Source organism: Haemorhous mexicanus, chromosome 1 (assembly GCF_027477595.1).
Source record: "Haemorhous mexicanus isolate bHaeMex1 chromosome 1, bHaeMex1.pri, whole genome shotgun sequence".
Lineage (NCBI taxonomy): Eukaryota > Metazoa > Chordata > Aves > Passeriformes > Fringillidae > Haemorhous > Haemorhous mexicanus.
In genome coordinates this window covers 34,596,883-34,614,826 of record NC_082341.1, presented here as the reverse complement: position 1 = coordinate 34,614,826, position 17,944 = coordinate 34,596,883, and the positions used below count along the sequence as shown (strand labels likewise).

Genomic DNA, 17,944 nt, shown 5'->3' with positions numbered 1-17,944 from the left:
GAACTTCCTCCAGCTGCTTCTCGCTTTGCACCGGTCGCACCATCACAGCTCACGGCCGCAGAAACACACGTTATTTGTAAAACAAGGAGCAGCAGAAGACTCCATCCAAACTCAGACCATAATCTGCATCTGATGGAAGCCCTGGACCTTTGTGGCCGAGCCTTTCCCATTTGGCTGGCATGTTGTGTTCCTGCAGATACGGAGAGGTGCTTGTCTTAGAGCCGTACAAAATGCAGCCAGGTCTCTGCAGACAGCCTGGCCTTTCCTCTGGGATGGAGAGCTGAGTGATGCTTGCACTGGGATTTACACAGCCATCAGGATGATCTGCACCCATACCTCTAATTAAGTTGAATAAAAATTAGTGCTGATGACACTGCAATTTCTTTCACTTCTCCTCTGTGAAAGCTGTCTGGCATTCTTAGGTATATTAGGAGGTTTGGTTATTTCACTATTATAATTAGGAACATGTGCTCTAACAATTTATTATTTTTCTTTTCTGTTTATGTTTTCACTCTTTCACCTGACAGACACTTTCAAACTTTTTTTTTTATTTTTATATTTTGCTCTTCAGCCTAGTAAAGCTTACAAGCCAAAAACAACAGCCCACAGTCCTATGTGTTTCTGATACAGAAATAATTTCTTTTCTTTTCTAAAGAAACATACAGGTTCTGTCAGGATTACAGGCACAGCCAAGCTACAAATATAATATTTAAATTTTTTAAAACTACATATCGAGCAAGTGACAGACAGAAATTGTAAAAGAAAAAAAATTAATAGAATAAATTGAGAACTGTGTTTTTAAGTTCATGGCCCTCTTTCAGAGGCCATAAATTTCTGCAGGTAAAGATCAATGCCTTGCAAAATTCAGATAGAAAGGCATCAGCTCCACGGAAAAGACCTGCTCTCACACAGGCTTCCAGTGGTTCAGTGCACACTATTTATCTTTCACTCCAGTAATCCACGCAGTATTGCACTTCCGAGTTCTAAAACCTCCTGGAAGTACAAAACCAGTACCCTGGAAGTGCAAAACCAAGCTGTATGGAGGCAGTATATTAAGGCAAAGGCACTGCCAACAGCTCCAACTCCATAATACTTTCAGCCTACTGAACCACATGTTAATATGCTACACGTGTGACTCTGCATATTTTTGCCATATTTTTACCATGTACACTAAGGAGCTATATGTTTCCTCCTCTTTCCAGTGCAATATGTTTTAATATAAAATCGATGTGTGTTTTTGGTGGGCAGCATAAAAGTTTTACCTACTCGGCTGTGAATCTAAGAAGAAAGCAGTATTGATTTAGATCTTCACTCATTCATTTACTAGGGCAGTTTTAATGCATTAGGTGATAACCTAATTGAGAGGCATACTGAGAGGGAAACTGAGATTGCTGTGATAAATTAAAACAGTTCTGGGATGTCATCTACAATACCTTAATACTTGATGGAATGTTCTCCTGAAAAAAATTAAACCAGGAAGCAAGCACCTTGGGTGGCAGAGTGTGGCTTTCCATAAATGCCAGGTGATATAAGGTGATTAAAATACATATTGGTTATTATAGAAACATTACATTAATGCCACACATATTCTATATTTGTGTGTAGATCTGCTTGTATATCAGACAATGTATATATTTATCAGACTGGCTTCCATTTCCCACTATAAACCAATTATGAAACAATCAAGGGTGTGAACCTTTTGACATCTATCAGCTTTCTTTAAAAAACCTGGCATCACACAGCATCCTTACCAATATTATTTATTCACATGCATTTTACAGAGGCAAGTCACATGTGTCACCAAACAGTGTTATGACTGCTGCATGTCGAACTGTGCTTGCATTGCTCAGGTACATACTGCCATGAGGCCAGAAGGATCTGGTCTCACAGCTGGGTCTCACATTTAGAGGAGCCTGTCCCACATTTTCTCACGTAAGCCTCCCAAAAGTGCTGATACTCCCATGGATTTGGGCACCTGGTGTATCAGGCCCAAAGTCCCCTGGACTTCTCCAGTTACTTCAGTCACTAGCTACAAGCATCTTAGATGACTCTGTCTGTTGTTTGACCCATCCGTTCTTGTCGGGCTGGGCCAGCCAAAGAGAGCATGAGCAACGCTGAATGCACCAGCAGTAATAGCATTAGCAGAATCCAGGGAAATCTGAAGTTCGGTCCTAATGCAGGACACAGTCTGATAAGGTACTAGGCATCCTCACTTTTAACTAAGTCACCAGAGTATGTGAAGTATCATGCTTCAAGCATGAGGAAAAGTGAAATCGTTAACAACAAGAACAAATATCCCTGTAACACAGATGATTCTGATTTAAAATCCATGAATTTGCATGTAAGAAATAATTTTGCTCTGAATATTTCCTGTATTTTTTCTACTTTGTATTCAGGCAGAGTGTTGTTAATAGATTCATATTCCTCAAAGCAGTGGCCAAATGAAGAGGCATTTTACATTGCATGTGTGCTCATACAGAAACAAAATATAAAATTAGAATGTAGAAATATAAAATATTTTTAAAACCACGAACCTGCATTTGAAAATAGGAAAAGTCCTGGAACTCTGAGTTATACCTCTTAAGAGTTAATGTGTGCAGGTTTTTTTTTTTACCCTTGGAAGAGTGGCAGAAGTAAAGGCTCTGCTTGTTCACTACACCACATTTTGGAACTGATAGCAATTTCTTCAAACATTAAAATGCCTTCATACATTAGATTTAGGAACAAAACCTGCTTACCCAGATTAAAAGGTAATTTGTATTAATATACAGTTTCAGTTATTAAAGCACAGAATTCTCACCATATGCACCAATAATTTAATCTTGTTCTTAAGTAGCCTCACACTACCAGTAAAAAAGAGGCAGGGGGTGTGGGGAGAGAGTAAACTACAGAACCTTTAGTCCCCAAAACAGATGCCAGTTTTGGATTTATTCAGCCAAGGAGTATTTAGCTTGGCTCAGCTACACTTGCATTGAAAAAACACTTGCCTATTCCAAAAAGTTTTTAACAAGCTCTGCTGCAGATGCTGTTGCCATTTGGCATGTCACCGTCACTGTGTGGTACAGCAGAGAGAACTTTCGACCACAGGTTTTCCTTGGCTGGGGGAGCCAGCATTTTTGGCTATCGTTCTTCTTCTGGCCAAATGGCTGCATGTTTACAGAATGTGGTTTTAGAAAGAGTGTTAACAGAGGTTGGGTTAACAGCCTAACCCAGACCAACAGTGAGGCAAAGGCATGACCTACCCAACCTAAGAAAACAGAGGTAAAATAAACTCCTATATGTTGTTGCTCTTAACCTAGAGTCTCCTGTATGCACTATACCTATAGACAAATAGATATTTTCCTTTGCCTCAGGATGGATGACAACAACTTCAAAAGCTGCACCAGTCATGAAAAGTAGAAATATATAAAAATATGTGGTAGCTTAATCTTTGTCGGCTTGATTTCATTCTCTCACTTATGACAATTTTACCTTGGCAAAGTGCCACTGAAAGAAATTCAATGAAGTTACTCCTGTTTTTCACTATGATATTGAGAGGATAAAAGCCCTACAGAGTTAAAACTAAAAGCTTCTGTCTTCGTATTTCCATTAGACAGCAGCAAATGGCAATTTTGAAACTTAAAATCCAAAGCTTTTCTACACCGATAACTTGATTCCAAGGATATTAGTCCCAAATACCCCCACAAGAGTGCATATAAAGCTGGGGAAAACTTTGTCTATGTCCACCTGTAGTTTAGTTTAAGAACATTAATCCTATCTCAGTACATATGCCTGAGAAGCCTTGACATTTTTAGATGTAGAACAACTTCAAAAAACAATTTTGTTTTGTGTTATGACATTTGACTCGTATAAATAAATGACATTTGTCCAAAATGTGACACTTCTTTTTGATGGGAATAACTTTGTTGTGTTGCAGAAAAAGAAAATATCCCAGTGATAGATAGATAGATAGATAGATAGATAGATAGATAGATAGATAGATAGATAGATAGATAGATAGATAGATAATTATTTGGTATGCTTCTCTGACACACTGTGCTCTGATCTGGAAAAAGCAAGGACTATGTACACTCTCTCTGCAGCACACACTTTATTCTGCACTCTTTATTAACTGACAATTTTCTTTAGATCAAGTTGTAGAGCACAGACACCATTATAGAAACAACCAGACTATTTGCTTAAATTCTACTGACCTGCACCAAAAATCCCATTTAGCACAGTATGGATCAGATAGTTCATCCTTCAGTTCCCTCTCACCGAGAGATCAGTTAGGACTAAGAGCAACTTGAAAGTTCATAGACACAAAGGCAATTTCATGCAGCATATTAAAAAAGAGTATAACGTATGACTAAGAATGAAGTAAGCAGTGTCTGGCTACGTCCCCCCCCCCCCCCCCCCGCCACCACTGTCTGGGTAACTGGTATGCAACTGCAATATGAGAAAATACAGTAATTTTTAAAAATTTTCTTTTTACCATTTTGGCTTCTGAATGCATTGGGGGAACTTGTGGTGAAGCGCACGGATTATTGAGGTTCGGCCCTTGCATCCCCATGATGTTGGAGTTCATTGACATTTGTCGCTCCATCTTTTAAAAGAAATATAAAAAAAGCTTGAAAACATCTGGAGACATTTGCAAGAATTTACTCTCAGTTTCTATTTAAATGGACTCAGCTTTATTTCTTCAAGTCATGACTGGGAAAATAACAATCTGTGTCATGAATTGAATATGTGTATGCACGTAGGCGTGTGTTTCATCAGAATCGGCCCTGAAAACTCACAGCCAATTATAAAGAAAGGGTTTCTTTAATAAACAAATGTAGCAGCCACCCAGGTTTGCGCTTTTTTGTAATGATTTTCTCCCTTTCAGTATAACAACACTCAGAGTTAAGTGGTTTTAAAAGCATCACTGTATAAAATTGTAGCTTCCCCTCCCGGTGCAGCCCAACTTAGCTTGTTAAAAGCATAAATAAAAATCTGCAATCTCAAGCATATGGAAAACAAGTTGGCTGATTTTCCTTCACTTGGACTGCTCAGCTGGGAAGAGTTTTCCACATGTCTTGTGAGGGAAGCTTTCATGCACTGCTGAGATAACAAAAAACAAAGCAAAACTCCTCCTGGCTGTTCAGAGCCCTTTCTGCAAGCTAGTCTCACTAGGCTGGGAGGGGGTGATACAAACAAAACCTAATGGCAGTAAATCCTCTATAAAATAATTTCCTGGAGGGTATTCCCCAAAAAAAGACAAGACCTGCACGCTGATAGGCCTTATAAGGGGTGGTAAAACAGGTTTATGGTGCTGCTTCCAGACAGAGCTGAGCACCCCACCTTGCTTAGAGCCAGTCTGCTGAATCTTTGGCTCTCACAAAAAAGACACTTTTGAGTCCTTCTGAGCAATCCAAGCAGGGGAGCTATTTTTTTGTGCCCTGCGGTGAGGAGTTGCCTCCCACCCTCCGTGATGCCTGCAAGAATGGGTGCTGGGCTTTGAGGAAATGTGATTACCCTGCTGTCCCCTGGCAGAGAAAAGCTGCCAAGGCCGCCTTTCCCTTTCTCCATGGGGATAGGAGCAGCTCCCAGTGCCATCTCCCCTGCAGCCCTTTCAGGAGTGCTGTGGGGCAGGAGGAGCAGCCAGTGCTGACAGGGTCTGTCTTGCCTCCACGCTCGTCCTTTCAGGGCTCACAGCCAGAGCACACCTGCTCCACTGCAAGTAAAGCTGCCCAAAGGGCTCCCCAGCAGCAGAATGAAGCCACTGAACTTACACTGTTGCTGGATGTTCATTGCGTTTTGGGTTTCTTGGGAATCATGCCAGGAAAAAGCTTCCCGCAATGACACGTCTTGTGTTTTTTTTGGTTAAACTTCCTGATCAATATTCCAGGAGAGCCTTATTGACAAGTTAATAATTAATAACTTATTCATGATTGCTCAAACAGCAGCCAAACCCGAATCTTTGGATCTCTGTGGTGTTCCCCTTCATCCAGCAAAGCCAGAACAAACAGTGCTTTTCTCCCTTCCATGGTCAATTGCTCTCAGGTTTGTCTTGCAAACTGAACACAGTGAAATGTAGCAAAAACTTCTCCTTTCTCCATCCCCTCTTCCCCATGTCATCCTTGTTTTTCTCCACCCCTAACCTGCCCAAATGTCTTCTACTGAAAAGGTTAAAATAATTTAAAATTTGAAGTTACAGTTGTAAAGCAGCTGCTTGGGTTCCATAAGATGGGAAATATTCCTATCCCTCCAGAAATGATGAAAGTTGAGCAGCAATTGTTACCTAGTTCTCAATAAGTGCAAGTTAACAGGCCAGAAAAGTAAATCACATTTCTTTCTTGCTAAGTGGTTATCTCTCACACAAGAGGATCACTTAGAGTTCACTGACATAACTTATGTACATTGCTTTTCCAGGTTTTTTCTGAATTCAGAAAAATCTTTTTCTTCCATCCTAGACATACTGATCTCACCTGAACAAGAATCACAAATTGTAGTCTCATGTAAATTGCTTCTAATCACTCTCACACTAATTAGCATGCCATTAACTTAATCAGAAATATTCTAGTCTAAGGTGAAGCACCAAAGGAAGTCCAGCTTCCTTATTACACTGGGTTTTTACAAAAGCCAGAAGACTTTCACCTCTGCTTAGATTGAATCAAACACAACACAACTTTCCACCTTGCAAAAAAAGCCAAATAAGAAAACTTACAGGCATGAGTACAGCAGAAGATCCTGGCATGGTAGGGTTGGGCAGGGTGCCAGGCATAGAGGCAGGCATGGGCTGTCTTTGTCGGTTGTGTAGGTGCAGTAGTGAAGACAGAGAACCTGGGACAGGCCTAGAAGAAAGGAAAAGAAAAGAAAAGAAAGTTGTCATGGGCTGTGGAGACCAAAACAAGCCTTACCCTGCCAGCCACTGGTAGGCAAAGGCAGCTCCAGACAAGCAGGCACAGATAAACCAATCCAGGATTTGTCCTTTCCTGCATAAATCAGTGGAACATAAAGTTTTCAAGAAGAAGATGAATCACCTTCCTTATTCTCTTTATCAGTTAAAGCTCCAGCATAGTTCATCTCATGTAACATGAATGTAAACCTATCAGCTGGTCTCAGTCTGAGCATCTCTGCGCAGCATAGTGGCTAGAAAAAGATGGTACAAAAAAGATTTTCTACAGACAAACCAGAAAAATCTGCTGGCATTAGTGCACTGCTGTAAGTTTACCCTCAGAAACAAAAATATCTGGATGACAGTTTCACAAACTATGATAGAAAATTAACCACTCAAATTAATTTTGAAATTGTATCACCTGTAAATAAGCTGCTCTAAAATGAGTATTTCAAATCACTCTTGAAAATCTCCCCCATGAAAATCTACCAAGCCTTTGTTCCAAAACAAGATTACTAATTTTACCATTTAGCACACCACCAGGACACAAAAATGTAGGGAAAAAGAAAAAAGTAGAAATAAAATTAGGAAAATTACATTCAGATTAAGGAGTTTATGAAAGCAAAACACATGGACTACAGAAAAGCAGAGTGAATTATTTTGGCAAACGGGGTTCAAAAGATTTAGAAGGATTTTTTTAAGTACAGCACAGGGAAAACTGCATGTGAGAAAGCAGGCCCACTCACAAAGAATCATAAAATTAATGGATTAAACAATGCTGCGACTGCACTTTGAAAAAAGTCTTTAAGAATGTGACCTTGGGAATTATGTTAGCAGTTTTTTGTTGTTTTGGGGTTTTTTAATTTTGAAGAAAGTGAGATTTGCTTGAAGTTTCGGGTGAGTGCAATTTGCTACCTTTTCAAGCTTTCAAAAACCTTGAAAATAAAGTTTTCACAAACTTTATTTTCTGTGTCTCAACAAACACTGAGAGTATAAGTAGGTGTGCTAAATTCTCAGAGAACAGGATGCTTTTCTGTATAGGACATAGTTTAGACTGCTTATTAGGAAGGAGAGTTGCCCCTAAAGGTACGAGACGGACTGGAGAAGAGGGTGCATAATCTGGGAGCTTGAAGAGCTTCTGCAGGGGCTATCATGGTAAAAGTCTAAGATGTTTAGAGCTTCTATACATCACAGTTGATTTAAAGCCTTGGCAGAACCATCCTTTGCTTCAGTGATCAATCCACAGCTAGCCATAAAAGCCTCAAAATTTGGCTGAGCTGGTCAGGGGAAGCAGAGTAATAATCCTAGAGGAGCAAGAGGTAAGACTATCCTGCTTGGCCTGAACTGTGTCACACCAAATGATGGGGTTTCACCCCTCCAATTGCAAGTGGTACTGGAAGCCATGAATACATACAACCCTCCTCTAACTTTAGCTGTCACTTCCAGCTATCAAACATCCTGCAAAAAGCCCAAAGGCTGTGAGCAATGGCATTCACAGTTTGGAGGACACCAGATCCAGGGTCCCAAACTGTAGGTCCCCATCTGATGGCAAAATCACCTTCTTCTGACATACAAGTCTCCTTCTCTTTTGCCAAGGCTTCAAACCACCTAATCCCCTTTTCTTTAAAACTCCCCGGTATTTCCCGTCCTTGGACTTGCAATACTTCAACCCTCATGTCTTCAACCCTGTTTCCCTAGAAACATTTCTATCCCAACAAATGCCACCTCAAATTCCTCGCCCTGACAATTCCCTCATACTAAGACACTCTGCTCCTCCCACTCTTCTGCCCTCAGCTGCCCTCTTTTAGCAGCTGCACACAACTGAACCCATCCTTTTGTCTTGGTTCTCTGTGGAGAGAAAAAGCCTGTGTTTTGAAGGATGTTTTAAAAATCCTCCCAGACACATACAGTACTTATTCAGAAGGGGAAGAAAGAAGCCCAAAAATAACAACAAATGTATCTCAGATACAAGGAGTTCTTCCTATTCCTCCCTTGTTATCTGCTGATGGAGGAATGTGATGTACTTACATCTTCATATCACCTTAAAAAAACTCAAGACAACATTTTCCAAATGTGTGGTGTAATCCTGAGAGAGATTGCAGTAAGTTCTATAAGGAGCATGATTGAATTTCTGGGATATGCAGCTATACAGTCAGCTCAGCTCATGGGCTGAGCTGGGGTGCCACAGAGGTGGCAGAAGTGGAATGGATGCAGTGCAGGAAAAATGAGCTCAGAAAATATACTCAAAGTTCACAGACCCTGACCCATTCTGCTGTCCACTTAAACTCAGCTGTTCTGTGTATCAGCACTCATTCACACATGAGGACTTGACAGATCAATAGGACAGGGTCAAAATAGTGTGAAAAGCAGATTCAGTGCTCTTTTGAGAAGAAAAATGTGAGGGGATATCGGGTTGAATGTGAGGAGGAGATCTCAGTTTGGTTTTTAGAGGCTTTGGTGACCCCTGCAAGCAGGATCCACTTCCCACTGGCCCATCCTCACCAGAACCACCACCCTGCCGAGCAGATGACAAACTCAAACAGGTCTTCTCTACCTCATGCTTTAAAGTCCGTGTGCCAGACAGAAGGGCTGGAGCCCCACGCTGGGGCATTTGAGGGGCAGAACCGAGTGTGCTACAACTCGGCTGGGGACATCCATGGGGCTTCCTCCCAGACAGTGGGTGGGGGGAGTGGACAGGAAAGGAGAAAGCATTGATGCACTCTCCTGCCTGGCCTGGAATGAGACTGAGGTGTGCACCCACCTGCCCACTCTGCAGCCCTCTGAGTCCACCAGCTCAGATGTGTGGGAGCTTAGATTTATGGATGAGAATCTATGGGAACTGCACTGGCCAGAGCCACGCATTCAATAGAAATACCTCTTGAGTTATCAGTGGGGTCAAAGTAAAACAAGCAGTGTGAAAAGAGGCCCCTCCCACCTTTATCCATTCTGAGAGTGCCCTACATACAGACCCTTTGTACAATTCACCAGTTTCCTAATAAGCTTAGGTGTTAGGCTGTTTGACAGAAACTTATTTTGGCCTGACCTATACAATTTGCACAAGTGATTCTCAAACCGCATGGTTTGCATTTTACTTATATGCTCCAGAGCCAAAAAAATTTCCAAAATTGCCTTAATGAGTTTACTAATATGGGGCATGGGCAAAAGGGAATTATTGGTATTTATTGAAATGGCAAAGAATCTTCCTTGCTGTCCCCAGTTTTACCGTTAACAGTGCTTCATTTTAGGGGAAAGCACATACTTTACACTTTGCTAGAGGGAAAAAAAATCTTCAGTTCTTCAGATATTTTTTCTTACTACATTCCTGCTAGTCTGTTCCCAAGTCCGCTTTTTAAAAGAGGAGCAGAGCAGTCAGAGAAGACTTGCACTTCAAGATCGAGCCTCTTTGTTGAAAAGCCTGCAGTGGTCCTACCATCCTAAAAGTGCTGCATAATGCACTCCGGATTCCCCTCCTTCCATATCAGGGAAACAGACACTGGCCAGTACCCTTGGATACCTCCATTGCTCCTACACTGAGCACAGGTCATGGATTTAGCACGTGCCCCTGCACACTCACTCTCACAGAGCTCAGAGAATATGTATGGCACAGAACCCTACAGGCTGAGATGCTCAATTTGTCTAAGACATCTCTTCCAAGGACAACAAAGTCTCTTTTGTTGTTGCTTTTTATCTGACAGGAATGAAAGTCAGTGAGAGTTTATAATTGTTATTTTTTGGTGGACATATTGAATCTGCTCCTCTCTTTGTAAATGCTGAGGACGTACTGCCTGCAGACTGTCAATCAGTGTTGCTGACTGGGACATTTTCATTCCTTGGCACCTGTGCTGCTAAATAAATAGGGCTGTTGGGCAAACAGCCCACAGATAAAGGACATATAAGATAGAGAACTGGCAGATGCTCAACCTCACTGAAAATCTGGCGATCTGTGAAATTTTTCCAAAATTTAAGAATTTTTACTGTGTTCCATCAGAAGCCTGCTGTTGAACATGATGAGGTCTCAGCCAGCATTTATACACTTTGGGTGTACGTGGCCTGGACAGTCAGCATTACAGAGGCTTAGTAAAATACCACATGTTAGCCAAGCTGCTGTAACTGACCATGTGGCTCTTCTTCCTCTGCATGGTCGTGCTAACACCATGAGTCACTCTTACTAACATTTAAACAGATGGGTGGTACCCTGCTAAGCCATGGTGACTTGATCATGTTCCATCATATGACTCTACCCAATGATTAAAGATAACTCCTCTAATGCAATCAAATATCTGGGATATATACTTCAGTGTCTGCCTCCTTGATAAATACCAAATACTCCGTCTGATATGATGCAATTATGCCTGATGACTAAACACTATGCTTGTCTATAAAAAGACTAGGCTTCCCTTAGCTTGAAGTCCTCAAGGACAATTTGGGCAGATGACAATTTGTTGCTGAGGTCTCATGAGAGTAGATTCCTACTGACCTAGACCATTAGGGGCTATGTGCAAAAGGACTGATGCCATTTAAAGTATCACTGCAGAAGGTTTTCTACTCTGGTAAAGCACTCCAGGTCAGTGGGTCTTGCCATGACCTCTCTACTGCTCCTTACTCCTCTGCACGTAACATTCGTGCAAGGTCACCAAGAATACTTACATCACAACCCCATTTGTTTCACTTCAGCTAGCTCTGGTGTGGAAAAAGTTTAGCCAGAAGTATACTGAGTTGCCCTGGAGCAAAGGAACTCATCTCTTGACTTTCCATAGCCTTCAGGCCCAACCAGCTCACACCAGAGCAGCCCACAGGCTGTGCTGTTGGAATTTGCCATGTCAGCTCAGCACTGGCTGAGGGATTTCTGTACCACACTGCCGTTACACAACACACTTGATCAGACTTTCATCATTTTTATATATATGTATAAACATGCATGTATCTACATATTTATTACAACAGTGACTAGAAGCCTTGGTTTAAAATAGTGAGGTGGGTGAGGTTCTGCCCCAAAAAGCTTGGAGATCAAGGAAAAAATGAGGGAGAGTGAGTAGAAGCAATAGGGAGACAGAGGTGAATAAGGCATCAATGATATCATTATGACCAATGTAATGAGGAGCAATCACTGCATGCCAGCAGCCTGGATCTTTTCAAGCAATGTCAGTATGTGCACGTGGTTTGGGTGGCCTTCAGGCTGAAGCCCCCAAGTAGCCTACCATACTGAGAATAAGCACAGCTGGCTGCAGTCTACCCTCTGAAAGTCTCATTGACAGCCAGGTACTGTCACAATTAAACTTTTCATTGCAGAAAGTAAGTTTCCTGGAGCATGTGTTTCCACAGACCAGCTGCAAACTGCTTTTACAGCAGCTACTGCAGCCAGAGTACCTGGCCCAAGTGCTGTCCTGGACCTTCAATATTTGAATATTTCAGTCAGAGGCAAAGACATGGAGGGGATATTTTAATCTGAGCAATGTGTTCTGACTGGAGGGGTTGCCTTATTTACTGCTTGTCTGCTGTTTTTCGATCCACACTGCTATTATTTAAACCTACCAGTCTAACTAGGGCTTTCCTCATTTGTGATCCGTTATTTCCCACCCTCAAAGCAGGGCAGTTGTGTCTAGTTTCAATTTATCAATTTGTCATTCAGAGGAGGAAAGAAAAAATAAACACAAGGGAAAAGCAACAGCAAAGCGTCAGACCAGTACTTGGAATACCTCGCATAGTTGCAAGGGACCTCACCTGACCTGCTGTATCCCATGTTTAATGATGTTTTAATCACATCACCAGCAGACAGCCAAGCTTTCCAAGAAGTGGGAGGTTTGTGTCACCAGGATTTTTCAGGGAGCCAAACCATATTCAGGGGAAAAGAAAACTGGCACCTAGAATTCATGGCTCCCTGCCAACCTAGTAAAGATCCTTGTTTGTATTTCTCAGATAATTCAGACATCTGCATGATGTGGGCAGATTATTATTATCAGTAGCAGACATTTGTACTGTGGTGGTGCCCAAAGGTCCCAGTTGGGACCGGGACCCCGTTGAGCCTGGCACTGTACAAACACAGATAAGAGACAATTCATACTGAGCGTGTTTATATTCTAGGGACACAAACCAGATGAAAAGTAGAAGAAGGAGATAGAACACACAAGCAAATAAATATGCTAAAGAATTGGAGACAATTTTAAGGCACGGCTCTGGTTGCCTTTTTGTTTCTTTGTATGTGTCTTTATTTAACTGGTATGCTCAGAAATGACAGGACCGAGGAAGTTTGCAAGAGGAAGGGAGTAGCTAAGACTGAGACACAAGTAGGGTAACACTCTGGAGAGGGAAAATTGTGGCTCATAACTTAGAGGATTTGGGAAGCATCCAGACAAAGCTATGCTTTCTGTAGAGATTTTTAATGAGGTGTGCATGTATCTTCATATATTTTTTACCTTTAGGTATTTTCGCAGTGTTGGACAAGAAGAGATTTCTGCCTCGGAAAGAGAAACCAGCTGATGGTAAAAACACTGGCAAAGTGAAAGTGATGCTTGGCACTGTAATGAGAAACTGGAGAACTGAGATAAGATAAGGTTAAGCTTCAAAAAGTCTTAAAGACAAGAAGCTTGATTCAGAACTGAAGGGAAAGCCCATGTAAGTGTCTCAGAAGAGCTGGCACAATTAAGGTAACAAGCTATACATCGGCACAGCGGAAGAAGGAATTCAGCAACAAGCATTACAAAAGGAGCAAGATACAGCATGCAGATGTGAAATGATACAGAACAGAAGCCAAAAGCAACTAAAGAGGTGTTATTTCTCATGTCCCCCAATGTCACCTGGGGAGAAGCTGTTCATTGGAAACAAAGCAACTCCATCAGAAATGTATTCTTTTTCACTTGTTCTTATACACAAGGACAGAACACCCAAATGAAGGGAAAGAATAAGTAAAACAAACAAACATACAACCAAAAGAACCAGTCAGAGAATGGATATATATATATCCAGTGAAATACTATCATCCTGTGGAAAAATACCTTCAAAATGTGTTAAGAACTCTGTACTTTTCACCTGAGCTTGTAGGAGAAAGGCTCCACAAATCAGCAGCCCCATCATGTATTTAGTGGGCCAAAGCCAGTTTAAAGTTTTAGTCAATGATAAATCTTGCCTTTAGAAACTCCAGTTCTGCTAATGCCACCTATATTTCCTGAACACATGTTTAAGGAACCTCTGCAAATTCAGCACAAGTACAAGGACCAGCAGGTCCTTGGAAGCCTCACAAAACCCATTAACATTTGCCTTTTGGCTCTTACAGGTCTTAGAAACTGCTGGTTTCAATCTTTCTTTCCCTCTAAATATTTCACTGGGTCTTATTGCATGACCCATTACAAGAAAAATAAGAAAAGCTAGAATGGTTTCTTAGACTGTAACCTCCTTGGAGAAGTTTATGTTCTGTACAGTGTTATGCACACAGCTGGAACTCACAAATGATATGTGAAGGATAATGGCATAGTTAAAGCAAAACAGGGAAACACTGCAAAAGGCAGGTTCAAGGATTATAAAGAACTAGCCATACAAAAACACATTCTTGTATTAAAATAAGAAAAAAAAAGAAAAAAGAAGTGCGATTAACCCAAAAAACTGCAACATAAATATGATTTGATCATAAAAGCTAGCAATGATGTCAAACTGATTCCACTGCTGCCACAGTCTCTCAGCTCAGGCAGAACCAAGCTTAATTCTTCAGGTAAACAAATGATTTTTCAGCCCCACAAATAAAGGTGTATCATTTTCCATTGAAAAAATGAGCAGCTATAACACACGAATACATGAAATGGCAGCTGATTTAAAAGCAGGAATAATAATGTCAATAAAGCTTACACAAACACAATTTATCATGACCATTCTATTTAAAATCCGGGCTTGAGATTTGCTGACAAGCAAAATCAAGAAAATTTGAAAATCTGAGGGTCGTTGAGAAAAATATCAACAGGTTAAACAGCTGGAAAGAAACCTACACACAGCTTCCAGATAAAGTGACAACTGAACACCGAGTAACCCTTCTGCCAGGTTTGGGCTATCTAGAGGTGCTGGAGCCCTCATTTGCTCAAGTGACTCCTTTCACACACATGTTACAGCAGTGCAAATGAATTTCATTTGACCTTCACAACTTTGCATCTGAAAAGGATAGTAGGTTGCAAAAAGGATGGAGAAAAAGCACTTTTTAAAAGAGTTTTACTCATAAAGGGCTGAGAGAGTCTTCAGAGAGCTCTCACTGATTGCTCACTACCAACTGATTCCTGTACTGGAAATGAGGTAAAACAAATGTCTCAAAATTGTCTTTCTATTTACCATTATTATTTGGACCAGTGCAATTTAATAGAAATACTAAGATAAAAGAGCTTTGTAAACCCTCTTTATAACAAAAATATTTTTAAATCTTTTTGAAGTGATTTATTTTTCTTTTTCCCTTTTTTTTTCAACTTCTCAAACAATGCAGAAGTTTGTCTCTGAAAATAAGATGGTGAATTACAGCAAAGTTATGAAAACAAAGAACCAACAGTTTCTCCAGTGCAGGCTTGTTACCATGAGCTAATAATTCCAGACTTTAAGCAAGCTGAGCCTCTTTTTTAATAACTGCATGCCTCTAGGCAAAGTATTTCTACTAAAAATTATTGAGGCATGGAACAAGGCAAGGTGTGTGAGCTAATGTTGGATTGTTCAGCTACTAAACCAACTCCTATAGCAATGAGCCTGCACTGAACTGACAGATTATTTCTCTGTATACACTTGTATAAACATACTGCTTAAGGTCGAAATCTGTGTAAGCTTTCTTTTCAATTAAAATGTCAAAGATGACAGCACATGTTTTCACTGTCCTTCACAGGATGATGGATGCTGCGGCAGCAGTTTCATGCCCCCGTGTTCCAGAGATGTTTGCCTGCCTGGGTGTCTAAGAAAGATGTACTTGCTGATGTCTTCATGTGCCTGCAGGCAGACAGCACTGCTATACTAATACTTTGGGTGGCTTTACCTCTCTTGACTTTTTCTTCCTAAACATTGCCCCTGTGGGCCCCCACATCCAACGTTGTAAAAGTTAGAGCAGAAAGGTTGCCGTGCACAAAGAGAAAAGGGAAAAGGGTCCTGCGTTAATTAATCAAATTAAGATTGCTAGTTAAGTGAAGGCTTTAAATTGCAGGCCAGTTTCTGGTCATGGCTAATTCAGTTAGGTCCCCACAGAAAAACAACTGCTGTGGGTAGTCAACAAAAAGACGAAGTAGACCCCAAAGGAAACTTCCAGCAATTTAAATATAAAAACAACATTAATTAAAAGGTGATTAATCTGAATCTTCACTCTTCTTCAGCTCCATATTAATAAACTAATAAAACTGTAGCCATCAGTTTCTCATTCATGCTCATCAGTCTAGAGCTTGTACAAAGACAGTGGCTCCAAGTGTTGCTGAGTCTCAAGACCTTGCACCAGTACAACTCACAGCACATGCAGACCCAATGCTACAGCTGTGCACGGAGCAGAGGTTTGATCACAATTTTGCTAGAAAATAGATTGACTAAAGAAAACAGCCTAAATGAGAGAAAGCCAGTCCAGCATCTGTCACTGGCAGATTCAGTGTGTCTCCTGCTGACAAGTCACAAGTCTTCTGCATCCACTATAGAAAGCAGAGTTTGCTCTGGTTAGCAGAGCACAGGCACTAATGAAGACAATATGTAGATGTATATACATGTGAGATTGTTTATTTACTGAGATTTAAATTCTACACTCAACACTAAAAATACTATAAAAGTAACACATACTGTAGAAATCTTTAAGAAAGGCATCATATAAGATAATTCTACATGATTTCCTAAGCAAAATAGGAAATAAGCAAAATTGAAAATTAGAAGCCTGAAAAACTCTCAGATGATATATGACATCAGTGTCGGGCCAAAATCCAGCTCTTAATCCTATCCTTTAACAAGAATGCCACAGAGAAACTCTGTGCTTTGGAACTCTCATTGCTTCCCAAGCACTTCTGTCTCAGCACATTGTTCCTGCAGTGCCAACCTCTCTCTACAGCCTAGAGGAAAGTTAGCACAGCCCACCATGGTCACAGCCCCAAATATGCTCAGTGTCTCAAAGCTGCTGGTTGTTTCACTGGGTGGCAGTGGGGCAGGAGGCAGAGGAGCACATTCATGAGGGTGTTCCCTCAATTATCTGTTCAGCAAGTCACAGCCAGGTGTGAAAATATTTTAATGCTGCCAAATAGCTATGTATCTTCAGTGACCCTCTTCCCACCCCCAACCCACTTCACTGATTCCCTTCAAACTTTCATGAAGATCAAAATGAATATATGCCATTTCTTGGGAGGAACCTTTGCACACGCTTCATCTCTTAAACATGCTAAAAATCCCAGCTGACAGCTATATTAGTACAAATTATGAGAAGCACAGGGAAGAGGTGAATCTCAAGGCACACAGTACAAAGTCATGGAGAACTGCTGCAGCTGTACTTCAACAGAGATCAGCTCCAAGTCAGTGATGTTTGCTCTTGTAATTTAAAGGATTCACAATGCCTTCTCTGCTTACCTCTCGCTGGGACATATCCACTGATTGCGAGCATCAGTCAAAGAAACAGGAATCACAAACTCAGTTTTCACATGGCTAAGGCAAATTACACTGAAGGGTGGAAATCATGGTAGCTGCTATTTACTAATACATTCACCTGGCACAATCCCCAAGAAGTGTGTGCTCTAGAAATGTCCCATCACAACAGAAGCGCTACAGGTGGTGGCTGTGGGAGGTTTTGCTGACACTTAGCTGCTGACACAGGCCAGCAAAGGTTTCCAGCAGCATGCAAAGGGAAGCAATGATAGCAAATAAAAGCCATTGTCCACTCATGTCCAGCCACAGATACATGGGAAAATTTCTCTCTCTACGCATGCATGAATGCTAAGAGAGACAGCAAAAAAGAGCAGGCATTGAAGAAAGGTTATTTTATTCTACCAACAAAGTGTACATTGTCATCGTAATTCTCGGTCACTATCAGTGCCCACTCCCTCTCTTTTAAGTACTTGTTCGAGCAGGAACCTGCAGCTAATTTTGAGGTTGGGGTTCATTTGTTTTCACATCAAT

The 17,944-nt window shown here is 41.1% G+C and overlaps 1 protein-coding gene across 4 annotated transcripts in view; it reads right to left on the bottom strand.

The window, feature by feature from the left end:
* CREB5 (cAMP responsive element binding protein 5) overlaps nucleotides 1-17,944 on the bottom strand; it is a 258,281-nt gene that overhangs the window by 67,953 nt on the left and 172,384 nt on the right. For all 4 annotated transcript variants that reach the window (XM_059845603.1, XM_059845608.1, XM_059845597.1 and 1 more), the window contains 2 exons: nucleotides 6,689-6,815; nucleotides 4,475-4,585 (listed from right to left, as the gene is read on the bottom strand). In XM_059845603.1, coding sequence (XP_059701586.1) covers nucleotides 4,475-4,585; nucleotides 6,689-6,815 — 238 coding nt within the window. The remainder of the gene's footprint in view (nucleotides 1-4,474; nucleotides 4,586-6,688; nucleotides 6,816-17,944) is intronic.